Source organism: Protopterus annectens, chromosome 9.part0, assembly GCF_019279795.1.
Source record: "Protopterus annectens isolate FY-2018-M chromosome 9.part0, PAN1.0, whole genome shotgun sequence".
Taxonomy (NCBI): domain Eukaryota; kingdom Metazoa; phylum Chordata; order Ceratodontiformes; family Protopteridae; genus Protopterus; species Protopterus annectens.
The window spans coordinates 608485242-608512068 of record NC_056743.1 but is presented as its reverse complement, the minus strand read 5'-3'; the positions used below and the strand labels follow the sequence as shown (position 1 = coordinate 608512068).

At 38.9% G+C, this 26827-nt stretch overlaps 1 protein-coding gene across 5 annotated transcripts in view; it reads left to right on the top strand.

The window, feature by feature from the left end:
* The window catches only part of DDR1 (discoidin domain receptor tyrosine kinase 1), a 1200914-nt gene that overhangs the window by 740224 nt on the left and 433863 nt on the right, over window positions 1-26827 (top strand). For all 5 annotated transcript variants that reach the window (XM_044083163.1, XM_044083162.1, XM_044083159.1 and 2 more), the window contains one exon: window positions 22298-22428. In XM_044083163.1, coding sequence (XP_043939098.1) covers window positions 22350-22428 — 79 coding nt within the window. In that variant the 5' untranslated portion in view covers window positions 22298-22349. The remainder of the gene's footprint in view (window positions 1-22297; window positions 22429-26827) is intronic.

Here is a 26827-nt window from a genome sequence, read left to right as displayed (position 1 = left end):
AAGACTGAAGACACATTCTTTCGAATGCATCTTGGTCGAACTCAAAAACCTGAAACGGCAAAATATCAAAGCGGCTTTTAAGCAAACTCTTTCCCTGGGAAAGAATTTGCTTGGCCGCTTCATTACTGTTTTCAGTACTGTAGTGTGGTCTCAGAGTTGGTATATTTAAGTAGGGGGGTGGGGGGGTGAAGCCCCTCACTTAATGTAATGTTTAAAGTGTTTTTATTTATATATATATATTTTTTTTGTTGGAACAGCGATTTTTTTTCCCTAGAAAAAAATCTCTGTTCTGACAGTTCGAAATTGTACGCTTTCACTTACAAAGGGTTGATTAATCACCGTTCGCTTTTTTTGTGTTCGGTGATCTAATATAGACCCAGAGCACTTCTTCAATGCAGAGTAGTACACCATGAGAAGCATATAAGATGGGGATTTTGGAATGCTGCTGCTATAATTTGGAATAGGTGGGTATAAGGTGGAGCGTTCTCTTTACATATTAGAGGATTTACTTTTGTACTTTTCCTTTGTAGATGGTGGTGTGCTGATTTCCAGTTGTGGTGATACACAGTGAGTTCGAAGATGATGGAAGCAGTGGTGAGCAAGGAGGCTACACATGGGGAGCACAAGTGGGCAACAGTACTGACTAAAGTAAGTGGATTTCATAGTTGTTGAGTTTTGGTAGAAGATTTACACTGCTAGGCAGAGAAGGCCAGGCATTTGAGTTTGTGATCTCAGGGTTAATTGGTTGTACAATCTGTTCTATTAACTGTTCAGTAGGTTAGATCAATGTTTGAAAGTTGTCCCTGCCTTTGGTCTTTTGGATTCAGTACTAAAAGGGAGCAACATTCATTGGCCATAGGTAAGAGTTTGGGTTTCTGCAGTGGGTGTGACGAGGTTACAGGTAATACATTTTATTTAGTGTTCATGAAGGCACATCAAGGTGAATGGGGTTCAGGTAGGTGGAATGGAGTCACAGCACTCTTAGTATCATAGGAAGTTGTTAGGCTACTGGCTCGAGGGTGATTACAAGTTAGACAACATCTGCTGTTATTTCTGCAGATAGCTTATCACTCTTGTCCAAGGGAATATGAGTCATAGCATAAAAAAAAAGAGGGGGCTGGTTCCATACTTTGGTGCATAGTTTGGCAAACACTTGATGGGGGTGGCAGGGGGTCCTTGCCAGTGTCTCCATGTTAAGTAATTATTGGTATGTGTGCACAAAATTGTTTTTCTTTTCTTTGCAGATTGCTGGTGCAGAAGGCATCATGTGGTGGCTTGAAAAGGGGATCTGAAAGTTGATGTTTTGATAGGATGGATGCTCTTGCCACTGGAATGGGGCACAATGAGGGTCTGAGTATCACCTTATTAAGGCATGTTAGAGCTCTGTGTTCAATTAGTGGGAGCTGATTATTGTGTTGGTTTAAGGGGCAAGTAAGGAAGAGGTAGGTAGAGGGGCTGGGGGAAAACCTTTGGGGATTGTTTATGGGGAGTGTGGGGATCCCACGGTGATGAGTAGAGTCACAGCATTCAGAGGAACACAGGAACTTATTAGGTTAAAGTTCTATGGCTCTTGCAAGCCAGTAAGTTCAACCTTTGCTTTCAGGAGCTTGGAACCTTAGGGTGGTTGTATATACTCATCCATTTGTTTGAACCCTATTTGGAGAAGGGCCAATGAGGTATTTGACAGGAGGCTGGAGTTTGTTCCTAATGGGTGGTATCATTGGGGTGACAAAATTTGTTCTTTGAGAAGGTACTGTTAATGTTACATACCAGGTTAGGGTTACAGAGTAGAACAAGGATCATTTCACTTGTGGTTTGGGTGAATTTTGTAGGTAGGGTTTTGAAGCATGGTAGGTAAGTGGCTGTGTTGGGGTAATTTTAAAAACTGAGGCGTTGTTACAAGGGAGTTAGTAGGTTTGAAGGAAGCTTGGTTACAGGATATGGCAGTGGAAGGCCAGGTCTTAATTACTTACTAGTGGTATAGGTAACATAAGGAAAGAGAGCTTTTGAGGTGAAAGGCCAGGGACAAACATAGGTTAAGAATGGTTTGGTAATGAGTGAATTAAGGGTGTTTATGGCCGGGCACATAGAGTACGTCATTACTGAGCATAAGCAAATTTTCAGGAACTAGGTTAAGGGGTGCTGTTTTTTTTTTGTGCCATCTAAGGTTAGGATGTTGAAGTTTTGGAGTTAGACTATTCCCTACGGTAACTGAGTTGTAGCACATCCAAAACTGGATAGTTGGTGGGCTAAGGTGATATGCTACAATTGACAGGGCCCTCGGTGTGAGACTTGATACTAGTTTTGACTGGGTGTCGATTTGAGTTTAAGGGGTTATAGTTTGTGATTTTGTTGTGGTTATAGGTTGTCAATCCATTCAGGTTGAGCCATGATTTCAGCTTTGAAGGAAGTGGGCTAAAAGGGTATGTATTCTCTTGGTATAGATGTTCCAGTGGTACAGTGGGGTCACGGTAATCCCACTTTATTTAGTTTCATTAGGGTGTGTTTTAGTGATGGTATGGCAAGGTGGGTTTATGATGGGATTCTAAGGTACTTTACAGATGATAGGTACATCGAATGATGTTTGGCTTGACCCTTCCCTTTATGGAAAGTAGTGGGTTGAACAATTTTGGGTGGAAGGGAGGGAGAACAGCCTGGTCAGGCTGGTTGGCAGAGAAGAGGGATAGGCTTTCCCTCTTCTGTTCCCCCTCTGGTGTCTGGATGTTCATTTCAAGGATCTGGGGAAAGGAAAATGAGCAGCTGGACGAAGTTTGCTGAATAGATATGCAAGCTGAGGTAAGGATGCTGCTTATTTGGTGGAAGGTAATTCAATGAATGGTGTAAGAAGTGAGATGGGACGCTGCTTCATAAGCAAAGTAAGTGAGCAGAGGTATGGACGCTACTTACTGGGGCAGGGTGAGTAGGTACGCTGCCCTGATTAACATTACAAGGATGGTGCTTCATAAGTAAAGTAAGCAAGCAAAGGTATGGACGCTGCTTACTGGGGCAGGGTGAGTAGGTACGCTGCCCTGATTAACATTACAAGGATGTTATGCTATGTTTAGAATCAATTATATTATGAATAAGTTGTAATTAATGAATTTGGTGAACAAAGCTATGTTATGGAAATTTAATAAAGGTCGTCAAATGTCATTTGGTGTGATGTGTTTTTTGAAGGGGACTGGGACAATAAGATGTTGTATACAGCCAGCTTCCCTGTCTCCAGGGATAAAGATTACATCGCTACTGTATAAAGCATTGGTTGGGTTGGTTGGGTCATATCAGGAGTACTGCATTCAATTTTGAATGCCATAAAGTATGACAGAAGGTGGCATGGGTGAGAAAGTACAAAGGAAGAAGTCCAAAATGACTCAGGGCGTGGAAAGTTTCACTTATCAAAAACAATCAGACAAGTTTGCTTTGGTCATACTGCAGGAGAAATGGTACAACCAAAATAAGATTGAAGACAGCCAAATGGACGGATTTGAATTTAGGAAGAGGGAAAATGACAGGAGGGGTAAGAATGTCACATTGTAACTTATAATTTGAAAAATGAATGATGAAACATAGAATACTTCAAAAGGGGAAGCTATAAATGAAGATTGTTTTAAATAACTTTTGGTTACGTAAAATAGGATATCAAGTTAGAAAAGTAGGGTAGCTGGTCTGATATTTGCTATTACATCCAAGCAACTAAAAAGACACACAATACCTAGTTTGCTTACTTTTAATATATTTTTTTAAGAAAGGTGTTGGAGGAGTGACAGACAAGAAGTCTTATGAGAACCAATAAATTCCTTGGGTTATTTTAATGAACATTTGCATAGTACACACGGTGTCCTTTCACAGCTTTGCATACTACGCAAGTGAAGAGTGGTTCTTAAAAACTCACTTTATATCTGAGCAGTGGGGTTGTGCAAGTGAACAGTGATAGCATGGCTATAGATTATGCAAATTAGGCCACTGCATATCACTGACATCATTACAACAAAGTTCCACAGTATGGCATCTCAGAAACACTTGTTAATTGCAACTTCACAAAGGGGACACATGGCTACTGGTCACATTGCACACATCACATTCATTTCTGAAGGGAATGCAAGTTCACTATCTGAGTAGTCACTAACTGAATAGCTCAATGCAACATAGCTACAGCCTCCTGAATGGGGCTCTTACCACACAGTTGTTACAACTGTGTAGTAAACAATTCAAAGGCATTCACAACGCTGCTTTAGTGAGAGTCAGAAGTGTGCTAATTACCCATATCTTTGAAGTTCATTAATAACAACCAGTACCATCTGCCAAAATCAACATAGTGCAGTGTTTATTGTGTGTATCTTTTATGACTACCACCCCATGAGTGTACAGAATTTGCAAAAAAAAAATGGAGAGATGGACAGATTTACGATTGTAAGAAGATGCAAACTTAGTGGCTGATGAGTGGAACTGGAGAAAAGTGATTTTATTTTTTTGCTAAAGGCTGGAAGATGCATGACAGTTTTTGCAGAGGAGATAATATTGTTAAAAAAAGAACATGGATTTGAGCATGTGGGATGATATACATTATTAAATTCAAGTAACAATTTGGAAAAATAAAGCATTTTGTAAATAGGGTCTGAAGCTTACCTAACAGCAAGAAAAACGATCAGACTTGACAGCAAGATGATCCTTTTCTGTTCCTGTCTGTTCTTCCAACAGTTGTTCTTTCCTAGGCACATATGTAATCTATGTGCTATTTGCCTTAATTGATGTGAAACAGCAGTACATAAACTATGTAGCACAGGAGAAGCTAAAACCACAATCTCAAGAACAGTCAATTCTACATGAAAAAAGTAAGTCCACTTTGCTTATTCATTTATTTATGTTTTGTCTACAGAGTTGTTCAGTTTAGTACAGAATATTTTCAGTGAGAGCTAGTAAAGTAATGCCTAACAATTAGAATTGCAGATATAACCACATATTACGTATTACATATGTAATATGTTGAGTGCAGAGGATAACATAAAAGTGCAGATACGTAACTATTTAGTTCATAGTTCATTCCGACACATAAAACGAGGAATAATAAGGACTGTTACACTAAAACTTTTGGGAAAAAAAAACAGTGAGCTACTTTATACAAATGTAGCTGTAATTATGAATACATTTGTGTGCAAGTCCTCCCGTTCTGAACCTTACTTACCTTTTAAAGGATAATGAGACACTGTACCAGAGACCCCATTTTGGGATAGCAGCAATAGAAGTGGTATCTTATTTTCACTGTTTCAGAGTGTTGAGCTTGTCATGAGGTTGCTTGACAAAATACCCTGCAGCTTTTGGAAATGCGAACTTTATCTTACTAGGATATTTGTGCAGATGCAAAAGCATAAAATCAAATAAAAATAAGGAAGACATTGCTTTCAACACAGACTCTGCATTTTGGAAATAAATGCAGTGGTTAAAAATCATAGCCTAGCTCTCCTCTTGGAATGATACAGAGAGGAATCATTATAGCAGTTTTGCCAGCTCACGGATACCTTATCCCTCATTCAGTTTTATTTCAGTCACTCCTGTCAGATTCATCGGTTTTCTTTTCTTTATTGGTAGTGTAGTGTACCCAGTAACCAAGCTTCATTATATCCTGTTTTTGAGGAAGTCTACTGACAAATTGAATATTACCCTAGGACATATTCAGGTAAGAGAAGCAATACACAACTCAACTCTTTATTCATAATCAGAGAACTACTAAAACTAGTAATTTTTTCTTTTCAGAGTACAGGATGAGTCATTTACTTATGAGGGTTGCTGAGGGGTTGTCGAAGGCACTGCATACTGCTTAGTGTGGTGGACTCTGAACAATTAAAATGCAATAGGCTTTATAAAACAAGGAAGAAAATAATAAGACGAATTATGAGGTGCAGCACCCAGCAGGATAAAGCACTCTCATCAAACTAAACAACTCAGAGGACAAATAAACTCCACCAAAGCCAAATTAGGTAAGTTTGAGTTCCCAGGTCAAGGCCAACAACAAGGCATTCTACATCTATGTCTGCAACCTCAAAGGCAATATACAATTGTGTCCAGAGCTAGTTATTAATGAAGCCACCAATACTGAGACAGGAGATATGGGAAACCTGCTGGCAGCCAAATTCATCTGTAACGTTACCTCTCTTTCTCGTCTCAACCTGTCCTCAGGAAATACTATCAAATATAACTAGGGAACAAGCCCTCAATGCTCTTTCTAAGGCCAAGAACCATATTTCAATGGACCCAAACAATATCCCTGGGTGCCTTCTAAACAGCATAAAACATGAGCTATCAGGACTTCTGGAACTGCTGTTTAGCTATAGCCTCCAAACTGACTTCGTGCCTAATGATTGGAGAACAGCAACAGTAATCCCTGTGCACAAAGGTGGGCCATCTATAGACCCTAGAAACTACAGACCTACAAGTCTCACCTATGTGCAAAGTCATGAAAAGAATTATCATGACTCAACCCAATTTGGTTTTGTCAAGGCCAAGTCATGCTAACTCAACATGGTGGACTTCTTTGAGAAGGTCATCAAAAAAGATGAAGACTAAACGGACCTGGCTAAGGTATTTGACACAATACCTCACTCTGGCATTGCTGACAATATCTAGAATTTAGGTATAACCCCCATGTCCCCTGGTGGATAGCAAGCTGGCTCATAGACAGGACCCAAGAAAATAGAATTGTGGAGTCCATCTCTACAAAGAGGCCAGTCACAAGCAGACTCCCTCAGGGATCAGTCTTAGGACTGTTCCTGTTTGACATTTACTTGTCTGAAGTCAGAGCTGTTGTCAAGGGCCTCTGGCTGATCAAACTTGCAGACAATTGCAAATTAGGATCTTTCATAGAATCCCCCTCCAGTGTTCTCCAGGAAGGGTTAATACAGACAAATAACTTGTGTCAGAGCCATAGACTAAATCTAAATGCTAAGAAATGCATAATAGTATCCTTCAGGAAGGCATCCACTCCTGGTAACTATCGTATTGACAACACACCCCTAGAGTCAACTCAATAGTGAGGGACTTGGAGACACACACAGACATTAATCTAGCCTTTGACCATCACATATCAACAGCAGTGAGGAAATCATTCTATCTTAAGTAACTTATAAACAAAGGTATGATACTGGCTCTAAGGAGGTCATTGTTCCACTGTATTCAGCATTCCTCAGACCTATCACTGAGTACAATGCCACCTTTGGCATGTACCTAACCAGGCATATCCAGCAATTGGAATGTCCACAAAGGTTCCTCACTAAAAGAAATACAGGGTGCAAGTAACATGTTCTTTGCAGACTGTCTCAAAGTCCTAGTATTGTGTCTCCTACAGGCTGTTTAGGGGAGATCTTTGCCTGACAACAACAGTGTCAGACCCCCACCCTGATGGACCTTCTGCATATCAGTAAAACAATCAGTACTAGAATTATCCAGTATAAAGACTTAAACCTTGCATGTGATATAAATAGGACATACTAGACAAACAGATATGTATCCCAGAGACTATTGCTTCTCTGGAAGAGGCAGAGTTCCTCCCTAACCAAATTCAACTGCAACTTGGACAACTAGGTAGGGAATCGGAAATTGATCATTGGTTTGGCAGTTATATCTTTAACGGACACAGGCAGCCTGTAAATGGCTCATCCTCCAGGACCCTGATTGCAAATATTTCATCTCCCAAGACTCTGCTTATACTTACCAATGTTACCAGAATTTGTCAGAGATGTGGGAAGCATGGCTAGACTTAAAAAGGCCCTAGGGGTCTCTAGCCTATTAGAAACCTCTGAACCTATGAAGAGCAGTAAGAGATTAGAGAGAGAGATTTTACATACAAAATATCACATAAAGAAGTACATACTAGTAGAAAAATTGAGAGAGAGAGAGAGAAACTGAAAATATTACAGATGGATGTTTTCCAGCCTATGTGTAAAAGTCATATGATATTAAAAAAGGTCAGAGAGAGATTCTAAACAAAGGTCTCAATGGCAATCTTACTCTGATTAGCAGTCCTTGAATAAACATTATGAATCCTGACCAGTATTCTCTTATATTGTTACAGCACTGCTTCCCTCATGATACCGCTGGTTTATTTTACCCTTTTGTACTTGATGACCTCCCTTTTCATTTGTTTAAAAAGGTTTGTTTAAGCATGGTTATTTTCTATAAGTCTCCACTTCAACATTCTGCAAACAGCATGCCGCCCTTGCTGCTTCTGCCTTTTGAGTAACTGAGGGGTCGTATGTACAGTCCTACTTCTATGTTGTGGTTCTTGAGGTTTTCTTTTCCTTCTTTATGAAACATTCTGCACCAATACAATGGGAGATGTGCCAGAAGTATTTATGTTTGCCCCTAGCACAGAGATAGTTTTACAAAGACTGAGTAAACAATACACTAATGTTGCTTGAAAACGGAGGACAGAAGGCTATTGTGAGTTGCTAGGATACGAGTTAATGGGAGATAGGATGTGCAATGCTTGTTCAGCTGTGGCTGCATGCAGAAAGCCACAACAGATAAATAGCATCTTACAGTGCCATATGAAGTGTACTAAGAAACTGGATAAGCTGTGGAGGAAAACTCAGATGATTTTTTTTTTCAGTCTACTACAAAGCGTGAACTGTTTTAGTTTGTACATTTTCCAAGAAGAGTTCTTCACCCATTATCACTTACTACAAAAACAGGGCTTTGCTTTCTTTGTATACAGTGGGGAATGAAACGTTCTATGTAATTATGAGGTATTGCCTTTTGAGTTTTGTCTGAATGTGATACATCAGGCAGAGATAAGCCACTTTACCACTTTAAGTGCATTGTATTAAATGTGATAAGAACATTTTTTTTTTTGGTTTTCAAAGTAATATGCTCCAGAATTTGGCAAGATCACTATTTAAAAAAAATGGCTATATTCATTTATTTAGCATTTGTTTACAAGGAAAGTCCGACTGGGGCAGAACTCATTTTCAGTGGAGGCCCATGGAAAAATGCTCCAGACGCATGTCTTTGGAATGTGGGAGGAAACTGGAGCACCCAGAGGAAACATACACAAATGCAGGGAGGACATGCAGACTCCACACAGAAGGTACCCCTGCTGAGAATCGAATCGGAGAACCTCTTGCTGCGAGGTGACAACGCTAACAGCTGCACCACTGCACCTCCCCATACTTGACAGTTATATCCTGAAATTCATCTGACTCATTACACAACTTGAATTCTCATGTCTATGTTGCATATAAATATTCATTCTGATGCAAAATTATCACAGGAAATTCCTAATGTAATTTCTGTTAAAGTGCTTGTTAACTGGATAAGCCCACTAGACACACAGTCCCTTTTCACTGGATAAGCCCACTAGACACACAGTCCCTTTTCAAGGGGAACAAGGGTGCAGTGGCTGGTTAAGTGTTTATTCAGTCATGCAGTAGGCAGATGGAGGATGAAGGAAGGACACCCAAGATACTTCAGGGTCTAGCTCTAGACGCACATAATCTTAAAACTTGACACAAACTACCAAACTATTCAGTAATCGCCTGTTACTAAAGGATTAAAGAAATTTGTTAGTGATATAACAAAACTGCATTGTCTTATTTTATGTACATTATTAGGAATGATGCTATAGGATGTGGTTCTTTAAGGACCCATACAAAGCATTATGTGAAATGGGAAAATTTTCTCTCTCCTCAGCTGCCCATAACTATAGGAGTGCCACAGGGTTCTATCTTAGGACCACTACTATTCACAATCTTCACAAATGCCCTCCATACCTCCACACAGAATGCATCTATCATTCAGTATGCAGATGACACTACCTTAATCTGTGCTGCACAAAACATTCCCACCCTCCTGCAAACAACTCAACTAGCATTCTCTGACATTGAAAACTACCTTACCAAAGCCCAACTTATCCTCAATCCAAAGAAAACTCAGCTTATGATTATAACCAGTTCTAACAAAAACACTGATAACAGTCAATTCACTATCTACTCCACAAATGGTACTCCAATCACTCCAGTGGCACAGGCTAAGCTATTGGGAATAACCATAGACTCTCACCTAAAATTTGATAGTCATCTCAACTTTTCTATTAAAAAAGTACATGCCAAACTGGGATCACTCTACCTTATCAAACCATTTCTTACCAACAACATAAGATCAGCCATTGCTCGCTTCCAACTTCTATCCACCCTACTCTGTGCATCTCCCATTCTGACTAATCTCAACAAAACTGAACTAAGCAAAATGGAAGCCTGCTATAACAGAATTGCCTGCTTTGCTGCAACTTGCTCATATAGAACTCATCACTGTACTGCTTTGAGGCAGCTCCACTGGCTTGAACTTCCCAATTTCCTAGCCTACAATCAGCTCTGCCTCTGTCATTCGATCTATTACCTCCCCAGTAAGTGTCCTGCCCTCAAAAACCTAGTAAAACATCACTCAGACAAAAGGCCTCTTAGATCATCAAGCAAACTACTACTAGATGTCACCAACAGCTACAATAGCTTTGGAGATGCACTATATAGTAGTTCAGTGGCTAAAAAATGGAACTCTGTCCCCACCAGCATTCAAAACACATCATCCAAAGCTTCCTTTAAAAACCTCATCAGGCAACATCTCAAGCAAAGTTGGCAGTGCCATGATTGCTCCCCAGGCTAGTGAAAGCGGATAAAGTACACATACTAAACCTAGAGTAATTGATAATAGCTTTCAATCTTACAAACACTGGCTAATCTACAATGTATGTACTGTACCTGTGTACTATGTATGTATTCTACCTATGTTCCAAATTTCAGCTGTACACCACAATTCTATTAATTACCTTTATTTTTAAATTAATATTTTTTGTTTATTCTCTCCACTGTAACTGTTGATATGCTGCATACCACTGTAAACACATGTCTTTTGTAATTTGTGTGTTTACTGATCATGTCTAAATAACTAAATGTATCTATAATTTTTCTATGTGGAGCTTTTCTCCCCGGGCCTCTGCTGAAAAAGGGCCTATTCGGCTCAGTCAGACACCCCTGATTAACAAATGTAAAATAAATAAATAAATTACACTGTAATATCCTTGTTAGTATATTAACAGGATCAAGCTGATGCTGTATAGTTTTGCCCTGGAATGTCTTCCATTTTAATATCCTCAGGCAGTGACATTCTATAGCAGCTATCTTAAGAGAATTCACAACATATTATTCTTCTGAGATATGTATTGCCCAATCTAAGTCAAAAGTGTGTATATGTAATACCCATTTGTTAAACAGGTAGGCCCACTAGACACAGAGTCCACAGGTAACTCACACTAATTTCATAAGGGGCCAGCCATTTTAAACCTTACCTTCAAGAACAGCTTTTAAGAGAGTGCTACAACCACACCAAATTATTCTGACAAATCTACTTCAACAGCCATACAGTCAAAACAAGCAAGTCTAAGAATTTATCTGTAATTTGGAAAATACTCCATCTTTAACATCAAGCCCATTAATAAACAAGGTCAGTCTTGCACATACTCTTCAGAATCTGGTTTAGCTCCCCCATTATTAAAGATTCCAGATGCTTCCATTTCTTAGTTGTGCCCTGCTTAGCCACTAGGAGAACCACACATAGCAAACAGACCTTACAATTACCTTATCTCACCTTTTGCAGGTAAAAAAAAACAGACTCCAAATATCTCAGTCTGGATATAAATACCAGGGAGCTATTCAACCACAGAAAGTTAGGCCCAAAGTAATGCACCATTCCAAAATATAAAAAAATGAACAAGTACAGGAATCTGTCTAGTTCCAACCTCATCACCCTGAGTGCTGAGGAAAAACAAAGAAACTAGTGGTCTTAAAACTTCGTTGATGCACTCAGTCATAAACATTTCCAAAAGTCATGAAACCCAGGTAGTGTTTCAAAGCAACAAGCCTTTATTCTTCAAAGGCAAGAGATACCTTTTTTATTAGTAAAGTGTCATTGTTTATTGTTATTCCCAAACGAGAACACATCTGGAGAACCTGATCTGTTGTTCTTATTGAGTGATGCCTGGTCAGGGTGGTAATGAGCCAGTTGTGTAGTTTGGGAACACCCAGAATCTTTGCAGTCTCAAGTTAGCTGTTACTACTGCCATACATTTGGTGAACACCATGGAGGCTGTGGTGAGACCAAAGGGCCAAACTCTGAATTGGTAAAGACTGGCTCCCAGCTGGAAGTATAAGTACTTTCTGGATCATCTGTTCATCTTTATATGATAGTACACATCCTAAAGGTTTGTCGAGCACATCCAGTTGTCCTTGCCCAGAAAAGGGAGAATGGACTGAACTGTGAACATCCAAAATTTGGTACCTCGACCTAACTTGTTCAAGTTGCTGAGATCCAAAATTGGTCTCCAGTCACATTTTCTTTGGCACTAAAAAAGAACCTTGAGTAAGTTCCGGATTCTGTCTGGTCTGGTGGGACCTCTTGGAGGACTCTTTTTTTCTAGCAGATTTTGTATTTCATTTGGTGCTTCTTCCCTCTGATTGGGTGGGACATTGAGGATTTTTTGCGAGACTGGAGGTGGAAGGGAAAAGGGCATTATCTAATCTCTGGAATACTCTTCTGTACCCAGGTATCCTTTATTTCTTGCCAGGCTCTCTGGTCCAGGAATAAATGACCCCCGATTGCCTCCAGAGGTGGACAACTGGGTCTCCTTTCAGGAGCACTGATAAGGTCCGTCAAAGAAAGGATCTCTGGACCCCTGGTTTTGCAGGTCACCTCTGCCTCAGGGGCAGCATTGACCATTGGAGTTCCCCCCTCTGCCCCTAAAGGAAGTTCCTCCACATGTGTCCTGGAACCACATCATTTGACCACCTCATTGATTCCTAAAAAAGGATATCCAAGGGGGTTGAAAAACTTATCCTCATGGCAGATAGGGTCTTTCCATCCTTATCACACCTGGCCAAAGACATGCCATCAAAAGGAGCACTGATAAAAAAAAGACTCGAAGGGCTCCACAAAATCACATAATTGCATCCATACATGTCTCCTGATGGAAATGCCTGAACCCTCTGCCCTTGAGGTTCCTCCGGCTATGTTCAAAATGAGCCTCATGGATAAATTCAGAATAGATTTGAGGTTAGCCATCTGAGAAGTTATGGTGACTGGACTTCTACAGATATGGATCCTGAGAGGGTATCTGACCGTTCCTTAATCAAATCCCTCTGCAACCTAGTAAAGTGTGCCAAATAATTTAGTGATGCTAAGATGAAGGTCCCTGAGGTGCAGACATGCTTCCCAAACTTTTCCTGCACCCTAGACTCCCTGTTATGGGGATGAACAGTGGAACTTTCTTCAGCAGGTTCCTTTTTGGTGGTGACCACCACAACCATAGCATCAACTGGTACCACTTTTAGCCCAAAACTCTTTCACCAAAGGTGGTGCCATAATCTTGTCTGGTCTTCTGCATATGGTTTCAGGTGTGTTAGGTTCCTTCCACACCCACCGAAAGACCAGCTCAATAAGTTCATCGGTGGGAGGAGTAACCCAGGAGGCAGATGGGCCAGAACCAAAAGCCTCCAGAAATACTGACTGCTTGGATGAAGGATTGCTGGGCATCCAACCACTTCTCTGCTTTAGGATCTCAAAGATGTTTCCAATGAGACATCTTCATGAGGTGATTCTGAGGACTTTCGTTGAAGTACATATCCTCAGTGACCGACTCTTCTGGGGAGTCTAAGTGCTTCCTCTTACACTACTTTTTCCTAGTGACCTCCTCAGTGGAATGCTCCAGGGAGGTATCAGAAGAAACTGAAATACCCTGCAGGGAAGCCTGGGGGGTCTCGGACTGGCTGCTTCTGTAGTAGATACTGATGAGACTATGACTGCATAGACAGAAAGGTAGAAGGCTGAAGATCTGAGGGGGTTGGATCTGTCCATTCTGCTGGGGCAGAAAAAAAACCCTCTTCACAACCTCAAAGGCAGATCACTGCAAAGAAAGAGAAAACCTTGGCCCCGAAAAGACAAGCTTTTGGACTGCTGTCCTCCCCTGCTCTGAAATCAATCTCTCGAGGTGGAAGCTGGAGCTGAGTTATCCAATCTCGAGGCTCTGAGGAGTAGAGATGGCTCCAACAACTTCAGAGATGGCTCCAGCACCTTGGATCTAACAAGAAAGCTTTGGCTGTGAGAGCCCTCCATATCAGGAGCTCTCAGAATAAGCTTCAGATCCGAATATACTGCTATCCTCGGATCTGAGCCAGACAGAGTCAGAAGGCTCAGATCCAGTGACTCTGAAACAGATGAAGGAATCAGAGAAGGAGCTTGTAGTGGGGGTGTGGTCAAAGAACAGACCTCCTATACCAAAGGGGTAGGAGTGGGTAAGACACTGAACTAACTCTGAACTGAGAGGATCTTCCACACCACTCTTTCTACATTTTCCTTTGTCAAACTTCTGGAAGAATGAGTGGAAACAACAGAGGGGTACCTGGGTTGGTAATGCTCCAAAAATAGTGAGGGCACCCTTGAAGTCACTGAATCAATGGATGGCAAGTATCTTATCCTGGGTATACAAATAAGATTTGAGGTGATAGGGGTGGAGGTAGTCGGATTTGATCATTTTTTCATCGAATCCACGGAGGTCGGGTACATCATTTTTTTTCTTTTTCTTAGGATCTGAGGGTGAGGTCACATCCAGCTTGGATCTCTTCCTAGACTTCTCTGAGATGTGAGCAGATGATATGGATAGTTACAGAGAAGCCAACTTTGAATCTTTACTTTTGGGGGATTGAGCCCCAGATATTGCCTGTCTGAATGCAGAAGGGAGCAAACCTTTCAATATAAGTTTGTTCTTCCTTTCAACTAAGGCCCTGGGGTTAAAGCCATGACAGATAGAACAATCTTCCTGCAAATGTAATGGCCCAAGGCATTAAACACACAAAGTGTGGGCATCGGAAATCAGAAGCTTGTGTCCACACATAATGTATTTTTTTAATCTAGCAGGACCTTTTTCATGATATGATGCTATCAACTGCAAATAAAGTTAGGTAAGAACAGGTAATTTTTTTATTTTTTTTAAAGAAAGAAGGTAGACTAAAAGAAAAACTACCAGTGATGGTAATAAGAGAGAGTACACTAAAGTGTGGAAAAGAAAAACTTACTAATGGTAGTACAGAAGTACAATACTGTAGGAAAGATGAGGAAAAATACCAGCTGTGGTAATAGAAAATTTACTCTATTTTGTAAATGGGTAAGAGAAAAATTAGAAAGTATCAGAAATATTTGGAAATATCAGAAGAAACCAAAGTGATAATAATGATTACTTATCCAAAGCTCGAGAGTGAGGTCAACCACATCTTTCATGTAAAGCGGCAAATGAGATCTAAGGTAACAGTGTTGGTACATTATGGGTAAGGGAGAAGCTTGATAGTTTTTTGGTTGCCATGAGCTTTAGCAATGGCCAAGTCGGACCTGAGGATTGTATCCGAACCCATCAGTTGAGGATAGAATGAAAATTGATGACATCAGATAAAGTTGTTAGGCAAGCTACTTGCTGCAGTTTGGTAAATACTAAGCTACATGCTGGTCAGACCACAACCTTAGTACTGTTTGCAGTTTTAAATGCCATAAAAGGAAAGGAACATCAGGCTGCTGGAAGAAAAAACTCCATTCCAGTAGAATCATCCAATGAATGGAGAGAAGAGGATATGACAAGTGAGTAGAAGAGCTAGACATCATCTTTCCATATACCAGAAGAGGAAGTGGAATGTGATTTTATAGGAAACATTGTTATCAGGAAGATGTGAAGGCCATATCCTGAGCAACAGCAAGTGTGTGTGATAAGAAGCCACACATCAGATTTTAGGGACTAACTGCAGCAGAGATTTGTAAAAGTACTTCTTCACAGAGAGGGTTAAAGATACATTTAATGGGTTAACAAAATGTGTGTTAGAGACAAAATGAATGGAGGCATCCCAAAATAAAATGGATGGATACTAATATAGATAGATAATCTAGGGAACCTTGGTAAGGATACTAATACTTCTCATTGTCTAGCCCCTCCCTACACACACACACACACACACACACACACACACACACACACACACACACACACACAGACACAGACACACAAACGTATTCCCTTTAAATATATAACTGCAATGCATATTACCCAAGATCTTTTATTTTCTATAAGCCTTTTGCTCCTCATGTCTGACAAACATCAAGCTATCAAATTCCGGTATTCCCATATATGTTTCGACCCAACATAGTCAATTTGCAATGCTCATCATGAGGGATCATATCTTTCTCAATTAGATAGCCTTATGATGACATAGTCTTAAAGGTCCATGTGTTGGGAATACAAGTCTCCTGAGGACAGTCATCATCCAGGCAGCCATGAAGGGTATTTTAGCCCCTATAGATCTTCCTTTTTCCTGCTTCTTTGTTTGTCATCATCATTCCAGTAGCTTGACTAGCTAGATTCATTCCCCAGACTATGGCCATCTTGCCTCCAGTTGTCCCAGTTTAAGGAACTACATGCCAACATCTTGGCAATTTTTAATCTAACCTTGTATAGGTGAAGGGAGTGATCATCCTTAGGTCCAATACCTCTCCTTGACAGCTGACACAGACATTTGTGGCACATACTTAACCTTCCCTTTGATGAGCATGTGCTCCTGTACAAGTTCAACAAGAACACTATTGAGAACAGCTCAGTATAGGGAAGACCACATCCATGGTCCATTTTACTGGATTTGTTACACATACTATTCCAATTGTCATTGGTTATGCAGCAAACCAGATGACTTACTCCCCTTGGATGAGCAAAACAAGTATTGTCTGCTCATTTTTACCCCCACCCCATCTGCTTCTCCAACAGCCAGACCTTGTCCTGATTCTGGGGTCATGATCAGGACTTTATCTTTCTATGACCTGAAGATGCTGTTGCTAAGGATCTCTCTTCCTTTAGGCATACACATATATATAAAAATGCCCATTGTTTTGGGGTGACCCTACTCCCACTGTCCAAAAGGTCATGCACAGCTGTTGGGCTTATTCTGAATCATCCTGGTTTTCCGTATTTCACAGGGATTGTTAAAATGGTTACATATGCAGTTCATTTTAATAACTTGTAATTGCTGTCATATTAGATTAACTTATATACATTTGGTAAACATCATGACCTGAAGATGGCAGAACAACCCCATATGGTTATGGACAGAGACAGATTTCTGAAAAAATGGGTCACTAGAACATGCCCCTCTGTTGTACTGTCAAAATTAGAGTAAATTAAACAGTGGCAAAGTACCCTATAAAAATTGGATAAGAAACATGCATACAACTAATTTAAGCACAGGCATTAATGCCCTTCTAGCTTGCCAATGTATCAAAACACTTGTTCCCATAATAAGTATCCAGGCTGTACTTAAAAATATCTAAGCTAGTACTTGCTTTTATGTAATTTGGTAGTCTGTTCCATGCATCAGCTACTCTGTCAGAGAACCCATTAGTACGCTTCTCATTCCTATAGAATCTACTACATAGGTTGTCTGATGATTCCCTAGTACTTTTTAATAACCCCAAACATTCCCAGAGGTAGCTGTTTCTAAATGCCCTATATACCTGAATAAGATCCCATCTTAGATATCTATAAGAGACACTGTACAAGTTCAGATATTTTAGTCTTTCATAATAACAAATTTTCACATCCATGGAAGCCCTTGGTATATTTCCGCTGTACTCTTTCCAGTTTACTCATAGTTGTTTTCTTATAGGGTTTCCATATGTTTATTCCATACTCAAGTTTGGGTCTGATGTAACTAACAATGACTTCATCATTTCTGATTTCCTAGACTTTATAAATCTTTTTATACAACCTATAATTCTGTAACTATCGTTAACCAACTGGTTGATATGATTAGAAAAACATAGCTATACAAGATAAACAGTACTTGAGTCCACAGCCCCAAGCTGTGTGATGTATTCTACAGTGAAGACCGGGGGACAACTGTCTGTTCTCGTCCACCCACCCACCTATTATATACACCTGTCAGTGTGGTCTCGGCTTGGCAAAATGCTGTGCTGTTCTTAGATGTACTTTGACACATAACCTACAATGGATATGTTGAGTTGTGTAGTATAACTTTGTTAGTAATGTGTTTTTCACAATTTGTTCACTCAAGTGACACAGTTGTAGCTCGAAAATCTATATAACATTCTGCTGCCTGAGATCCACAGAACTGTTTATGCTCATCAATTCCACTTGTATTTCTAGTGCACGTGGGTAGAATTAGCTTAGCTAGTCCTGGCAAACAGAAATGAATACCACTAGTATCAGTTGGGTTATGCCCTTCAAACGATCTATTACAAGGTTAGAGACAAGGCCTGTCTGTGGACTCTAGATGTACTGCCTAGTCGTTAAAACCTAGTAAGGTGCTTTAACTTAATACTTCTGTCAGCTTGAAAGATACTGCTGGCAAAAACTATGTAGTGCTTAAACTTAAGTAAGAGCTTGAAAGATACTGCTGGCAAAAACTAAGTATTTAATACAATTAGAAGCTGCGATCCAAATGAACACTTAATCACTAAACAATGCACCCCTTTGAATAGCAGTGCCATCTGGAAAGTGCATTCCCCAGACTTTTGCTAGCTTCCTAAGTTTTTATATTTACCAGGATGCATATGTTTGATCTTGTCAGCATTAACAGACTGCAGTGTAAACAAAGCAATGCTTGTTTTTTTATCTTTTTCTAAGTTTGTCTGTAATGGCGCTGCATATAATTGACCGGTAACAGCTGACTAGATTATCTCTGGACAGGTAGGCACAAATGTGCCTCTTCACTGATGCTAATGTACTAATTATTTAAAATGTAGGGCTGTAAGAGTAAGCCCTGTGGCACTCATGTTACTACTATGAATGATGTCAGAGTATATAAACGCTATCAACAGAGTAAATACCTCTTGGCTCACGAATACTATAATACAAAGGAATCCAAATAAAACGGCTAAGAGGCAACCACAGCACAGCAACAAATCCAGTATAAGGAAGTATATAAAATAAGAAATACTCCGGTTATGTAAAATACGTTCTGGTTTTAATTCGCATGCATCAAGTAAGCGCTTTCACATAAAGCTTTGTCAGACCGTTAGATTTCAAAAACTTTAAAAATCACCTCTTTATATGATTGTCACATGTTAAAACCTATTAATCAATTAAACATTTTGGGTAATTTAGTGTAATGCCATTTCACCTAACAACATGTGTTTGGGATGTGGAAGGAAGAATCTGGTAAAAATCTACATAGACACAAGGGAGTATATTCAAATATTAAGAAAAAAAGTACTCCACCTTAGAACCAGCTGGAGGTTATATCTGGTTAACTTTTTCCCAAACTAAAACATATTTCAGACTTCGATTTCTGCGTTCTACATGGAACAGTGGCGATGAAGTCAGTGTAGTATGCACGTTTGCCAGGACTGGATTACTAGTTTTCATTAATTTAAGACTGAAAAACAGGAGAACATTTTCAGCAACACTAGAAACACACTGCCTACCCAAAGTACATCAGACTCGTAGTTTGATTGCTTAGTGAAGGAAGTATTTTTCTTTAGACTTTTGTTAAACACACAACTGTGTGTTCAGGGAATTGTGTATGCAGGCACCTGTCTGTCAGTCAGCTGTCCCTTAAGTGGAACAGCTGTCAGTGTGATGAGGACAGAGATGTTAATGTTCCTTATGGTAAATCATGACTGTTGTAACCCCACAGTGTGTGTGTGACACTACAACTGTTCAGCTGGCCAGGGCTGTTGAAAGTGCGATATAGCAAGCTGCACTCCTGCTCTCTGAGGTCCAGATCCTGACTTGATATAAGGAAGAACAGAATGAGGTACAAGTCTACACCTCAACACTTAGATTTTCTGTCTCTTTGGGATATGCCAAAGTCTAAGGACAACCATATGTAAGCATTTCTGCAGTGTAGTGGTTAAATGTACTGTAGAAATTAGATAGTCGTGTTACTACTTAAGAAAAAATAGTCACATTTTAATAGTTTTGTGATAAAAGGCTTTTTCAGTGGCTATAGAAACATCATTTAGTGTTAGAATTTTTATGCTGATTACCAACTTCTTTATTATAAAAATTTTATTATTTTTTCAGACATTGTAATTTCTAAACTGATGATCACTTTCAGTTAGTTCATGTTTTAGCAGCTGTTGAAATATACACAGATTTGTGTATTTGATTCTCAGCGTAATTAATAGTTTGACAATAATAACTTTTCACTGACTTTGCATATTGCCTTACTGCTGTATGTCTACACTTGTGTGTAATTTTTTGTTATATCATTGAAATTTGTGAACTATTGATAAAGGGTTATCATTCACTGTAAATTCATTACATATTGCATGTTCACTGGTGCTTTTTTCACTAGACCTCCACTAACAATTGGCTTTGCTCAATGGGGCAACCCAGAAAACAAAACATAAAGTAGAAGATAAGAAATAAAAATGAATTATCAAAATGTATTACTTTACTGCCTTCATTTAATTAATTGCTAGTGAATTATATGTAGAAGTCCTGAATGAAAGCATTCTTATTCAGGACAGATAGGACCTTACTTTGCCAAGTGTTGTGATTTCATTGAGTAAATACAAATTTGGCTTGGCTTCATACTGTTAAAATTGCACTTGGCAGGATATGTTATGCAACAGAGCTTTTTTTTCCCTCTAAGTGTGACCATAACTAGCAACCCATTTACAGTTTTAACAGATTTTTGGAACAATTAACTTGCCAATATATAGAGCAATACTTTAAATCTGTAGGACACTACTTTTGACTATTTTTTTGTGGTTGTTAATAGTCGGTGTCAGTTTCTTTATATCCACTCATGCTGGACTGCTATACAGGTATGTCAGAATACACAGTTATACTTTTTGGTGATAAGATTCTTTCCACTGTATTGCCAAATTCTGCAAATGTTGCTTCAGATAAAAGTGATCTGGCAGTGTAGGATAAGTTTCTTTCTCCTTGCAGGTTGGCCAGTAATGAGAACATAAAATAAATTAGGAACACAGATACTAAAGGCGACAGAAGTTGATTCAGTCCTAGTGTGTAGCATATGTTTTCGAAAGTAGTGTGATGATGAAAATTAAACTGTTTTAGTAGTGACAATAAAATGCGTTACTTTATTTTTATTAAATGAGATAGTTCGATTTGCAGCCAAACATAAAAATGTTCAGATGAAGCTTTGCCACAGATGAATGTATGGAAGTAACATTTTTAGAAGGTAGTGGATTAAAAATAGACTTGAGAATTCTTGAGCACATTACAGATATGTAAGGTATTCAAAGTAAATATGTTAACAAGTGGTGGCTGGAATTTTTTCAATAAAACAGTGGGATTTATATAGACAAACAAATAAATATGTTGGTAGGCCAGATGATCCAGACTAGACAGCAAGTTTACAATAACTGAAGATCCATAATAGCCCGTGGCAATTTTTGTGGAATGCAGGTACATGTATTTTGTAAGATTACATCCCATGTGACATGTAATATATATGTTTCTTTGTGTATATTTATTTTATTAGCGTTTGTAAAGTTAACATATAACGTATTAAATCTGTTAATAAAACATTGTGATACTAAACATGAACTAATTTAAACATTTCACTGCTGGATTAAACCTTCATCCACTATTCATAAGCATTTGGGGGGTGAACTAAACATACTATTCAAGAATGTTTATATAAATTACAAACCAAATTCAAGTGAGAGAGAGGGAGACTAAAAATGTAAACCTATGAAAATTAAAGTTGCTTATGTTCTTATTTAAATTATTCTTGTCATAAACTCGGGTTTATTAGTAATAATGAATAGAAAAAATAGAAATATGAAATACTCAAAGTATTACCTCGTGATCACTTAAGGGGATAGATTTTAACAAACACCTCATGTTCAAACAATTATGTAGGCTAAAACATTTAATGTATATTGCTTGCTGCTTTCAGCAAAGACTGCAATAGCTGGGAAAGTTTCCGGTGCATCCTTACCACCAGTAATATACACTTCACTTAATGGGGGACGGGGCATTATCAAATACCATCAACAACCAATTGCAGTTTTTCACTTAATCTAAACAATTACGTAGCCAGTCACTGCAAATTAGGAAACTCTTGACATCTGACAGTGAGCCCTTGTTTTCAAGGTGCTTGCCACTAATGCTGTTGCAGAATTGAGGTGTGTCAGCTAATGTAACTGTTCTGTTACCATGTGACAGCTGCACATTATGTAATGTGTCATGCATTTCTCTAGCACTCATCCTGTTTCTTGTCTTTCTTTTCAGAAATAAAGGATACAGTAATGGCAGGGAGCTCATTCTGAAACCAGATGGAATAATGCTACACATAGTGGCTTTCTCCTTTCTCTTGGTGGTGTTGAGCAGTGCTGCAACCACTGATGAATTTTTTGACCCTGGTAAGTCAGTTTTCTTTTACTAAACAAGTTTGGGTTTTTGGAAAAGAAAAGAATTGACATATTTACGTGTGAAACACTAAGACAGTATTACATGGCAGGCATTTTTGGGTTTACAAAAATGAAAGTAAAATAATGACAAGAACCTCAAAAACATATCTAGAAAACCATAGTTATGAAAGCTATCCCAGTGAAAGGAAAATAAAGCTAGAAATTAAAATCCCAAGGAGAGCCTTCTATGTGGAGTTTGCATGTCCTCCCCGCGGTCGAGTGGGCGTTCGAAAGACATGCGTGGGCGTGCCTTAGTTGAAGATTGGGCGTCGGGATGGCAACTCGACACCATAAAAAACAACTGCCAATCATCAGCGGACCGGAGTTCCGCTGTGGCAACCCCTAACCGGGAAAAGACGAAAGACAAACAACAACAACTTAAAGCTTAAGAAAATCAAAGAAGCAAAAGGAAGACTAAAGATGCTGTACGTGTTTCACTGTTGCAGTCATCACATTTGGGTTACCCCTACCAGGGAAGCCTTAATGACTGCAACAGTGAATACACTCGAACATCTACATTTATGGTAAGTGTACACAACTGTACTTTCTACACTATGCCATATATCAGATAGAAATATAGTTTAGTAGCTTTTCATCTTGTAAAACTGATGTCCTGGACAAATATGAAAACTACTTATTTAGAAGCAGACTTTGAAGAGGGATTCTTTTTCATAAAAAAACAGACATATGTGAAATGCAAACTGATATGTAACATGCAGAGTAAAAAGGATGAATACTTAATTCATATGTCTTACTGCTGCAGTCAGATGAGCGAGTCTGAAATAACATGACAGAAGTAAATCCAATACTCTTATCCAATCACTAGGAATACAATGAAAAGGTGCTTCTTACTGTATGGCACAACGTTTGCTATTAATACTAGAAGGGACAGGAAGGCAATATAAGTACTATGTATGTTACACTGCAAGTCTGTTGGCAATAAATCCCTCATGGAGAAACTACAGTTTGCCTAAAATATTTGCAAAGCTGTTTAGACACCGATGAAACACAGTGGAGCAATATGACATAAAAAAGGAATCTATTAACTCAGAGTTAGTCAGGGTTGTTTGACGGGCTGGTGGGGTGAGAAGTTTACCATCAATTTTTTCAGGAGCTCTTTCAGCATCTAATCAGTTTTGCAGAGACCAGTTCTAAGTGAAGGCAGCCAATGTACATCATCGAGCTTTAATGGAACAGTAACAGTCCTGTGGTACACCTTCTGCCTTTAAAATCCTCTTAAGTTCCTTTAAGCAATGTCAGTGGTGCAAAAGGTAGCACACAGATGTTTGGTGCAGAAGTCTGCGGGTTCTCTTCCCACACTAGGATGACGGAACATTGCAGTGCATCTTGTGGGTGGGGGGTTGGTGCTGTACTCCTGTGTGTATGAAATCCTTCAGATGAAAACTGAGGTTCTATCTACTTGAGTTTGTAGTAGCTCAGGTGGAGGTAAAAGATTGCAAGGCACCCATCAAAAAGAGTAGCATTACTTTATTATGTACAAGTATTTACAAATATATACAAGTCAACAGAATGTGCTGGAGGGATAGGTTTATAACCTAGAGACTAGCCATACTATGGAACAGACTTCCCATACATGTCAAACAGAGCACCTCATTGGCCCGTTCAACAGAAACCTTGATGAGTGGATGGGATATAGAAAATTAACTCAAGGATCACTCCAGTGGCTCTACTCAACAGAGGTACTGGGAACTAAGGTCAGGTGGCATGATGCTAGGATAATCCTATGGGCTAGGCTTGTAAAGGCTCCAGGGCCATAAGCCTAGTACACACCTATGAACCTATGAATCAAGGTTGACATATTCACATATCTGCATATTTACAAAGACTGACATCAGGTTTCCATTCCTTCATCCTTTTAAAACTTTCCATATCACATGCATGTGGACCCCCCCTCCTTTTACCACAACCACCACTTAATTTTTCGTACTATATTTAGTATTACTCAATTTCCATTGAACTTAATCTCATTCAATCTTTCATTCCAAATAGTCCAAATAATACAAAACAATGTCTTGCTAAATGTAACATATTCCTTACTTACAACCTCATAAAATCCACATTCAATCATATCCATTTTTTACTGTTTATAATCCTGTATTTCATTCAAAATATTTTTTCTCTATTATTTTAGTTTTTTATTCTTTTACATGTCAGGAAAACATGCTCTGTAGTTTGTAATTCACCACAAAAAGGTACATCCTTTCATTTACTTTTTATAAGGCACATTTCCCTTCACTGGCTATTAATTTGTAAACTCAATAGAAAATCATGACATTCATCATTTTTTATAGACCATTTCTTTGTTTTTATAGCTTTTATTTCTTCTTCATCAAATACTTCCATGGGTTTAATCAATAATTTTCTGTATCATAACTTCCTATTTTTTCCACTTTTTCAGTACTTCCATATTTTTATTTTTTCTTGATATGTTTTTATTTCTGCATTCTCTCCCATTCTTATTAAGTTTCGTTAAATTCCATTCTCTGTCATAGTTTATCTTAAACAATCTTGTCACTAAATTACTTTCTTTCCATTTATCCATCTTAGCACTGTATAAACATTTAACAATGCCCCATAAATATAGCATTCAATAAAACCAAACCACCATCATCCCTATCCATATATAATACTCCTATCCTCTCTGGATTTAATCTAGATCCTCAAATAAATCAAAATATTAGTCCAATAAACTGTGTTCCAGGTCTTTTGGCATCATATATACACCAGTCATGTATGCATCTTTTCCCAGCCATATAGAGTTTATTGAGTGCACTTTTTTCTTATATGATAATCTTTATCTACTCTATACAATACTAACACCTCTTAATTCTTGTAAAATTTTCAACTATTGTTCCTTTACCACACTTAGTGTACCACATTTTATTCCTAAAACTGATATTTCTTTCAGTCCAAATGTAATTCTTTTCAACTTCTCTTCTAATCCAAATCCCATACTTTTTTTTTCTGTTTAATGACATTCCTATATCTTGTAAGTATTAGTTATGCTGAAAATCACTTGTTCTATCAGTTTGCTTTCCTTGGTCATAACAATGATATAATCAACATAATATATAATAACTGAATATTCAATACCATTATTCTGTATATACTGTGTCTTTTTCTTTTTTTGCATTAATTTTATTTTTGAACTTTACAAATCATGTTTACAAATAATACACTACTCAAATCCTATTCATCTCTCTCTCTCTCTCTCTTCACTTAACCAATCATTTGCCAAAAAAGAAGTTATGTACCTACCATAACATGTTCCATGTTTGTTGTCCTTCATCTCACCTTCCTTCTTTCTGATTGGGTTCGGAGCCAATCCTCGGCACCGACTTGACCAATTTACTATAGCTTGAGAGCTTTTACTGGCTTGAGGCTAACCCCTATCTCAACATGTCTAGCATTAGCTACCCAGACTTCGTTTGATATAGCCCACACTAGACATACATAGTAAAAACAAATTTTACTAAGCTCTTATACATTTAAGGTTAGGAAGGAAAGAGGAAAAACAATGCATGGTTAACTAACCTGGTACATCAGGAATAAACTCAGCCAGTGTAACCAATAAAGGAACTCCTCTTGATCCTCCAGGAAGGGGGAAGAAGGGGTGGACGCAAGAAGGAAGGTGAGATGAAGGACAACAAACATGGAACATTAGGGTAAGTACATAACTTCTTTATATTATGTTGTCCCATCTCGCCTTCATTCTAGCTGGTTGGGACTGTGTCCCCAGCACCTGGTTCTTGGGTGGTTCACTGGAACAAACTCTTCAGGACCATGGAACCAAAGGATGCCCTATTCCCGGAGACCACATCCACTTTGTAATGAGTGATAAAGGTATGAGGATTTGCCTGTGTTGCTGCTGCACAGATTGAATCTAAAGTCAATTTGGCTTGGAAGGCAACAGGGATGGCTAAGGCCCTGGTTGAGTATCACCTGGTTGAGTATCACCTGCCCCTCCCTGGAAGCGTCTTTTTACGCAAATCATAAGAATAACTGATTGTGTTTGACAGCCATTTTGATAAGGTCACTTTCGAAACTGGAGAACCTTGTTTATTGTCAGCAAAGGATACAAACAATTGGTCTGATCTTCTAAGGTCTTTGGTCCTGTGTAAATAAAAATGTAACTGTCTATGAACATCCAATTGGTGAAGTCTATACTCTGCCTTGTTGCCGTAATTGGGGAAGAATACAGGAAGCTCAATGGACTGATAGAAATTTCAGGGGGCAAGATGCTGCTGATTCAAAAGGTGGAATAACCAGAGAAGTAAAAACCAAGTTTAGGTCCCGGGGGGGTGTTCTCTTACCAGGGTCTGTAAAAGAG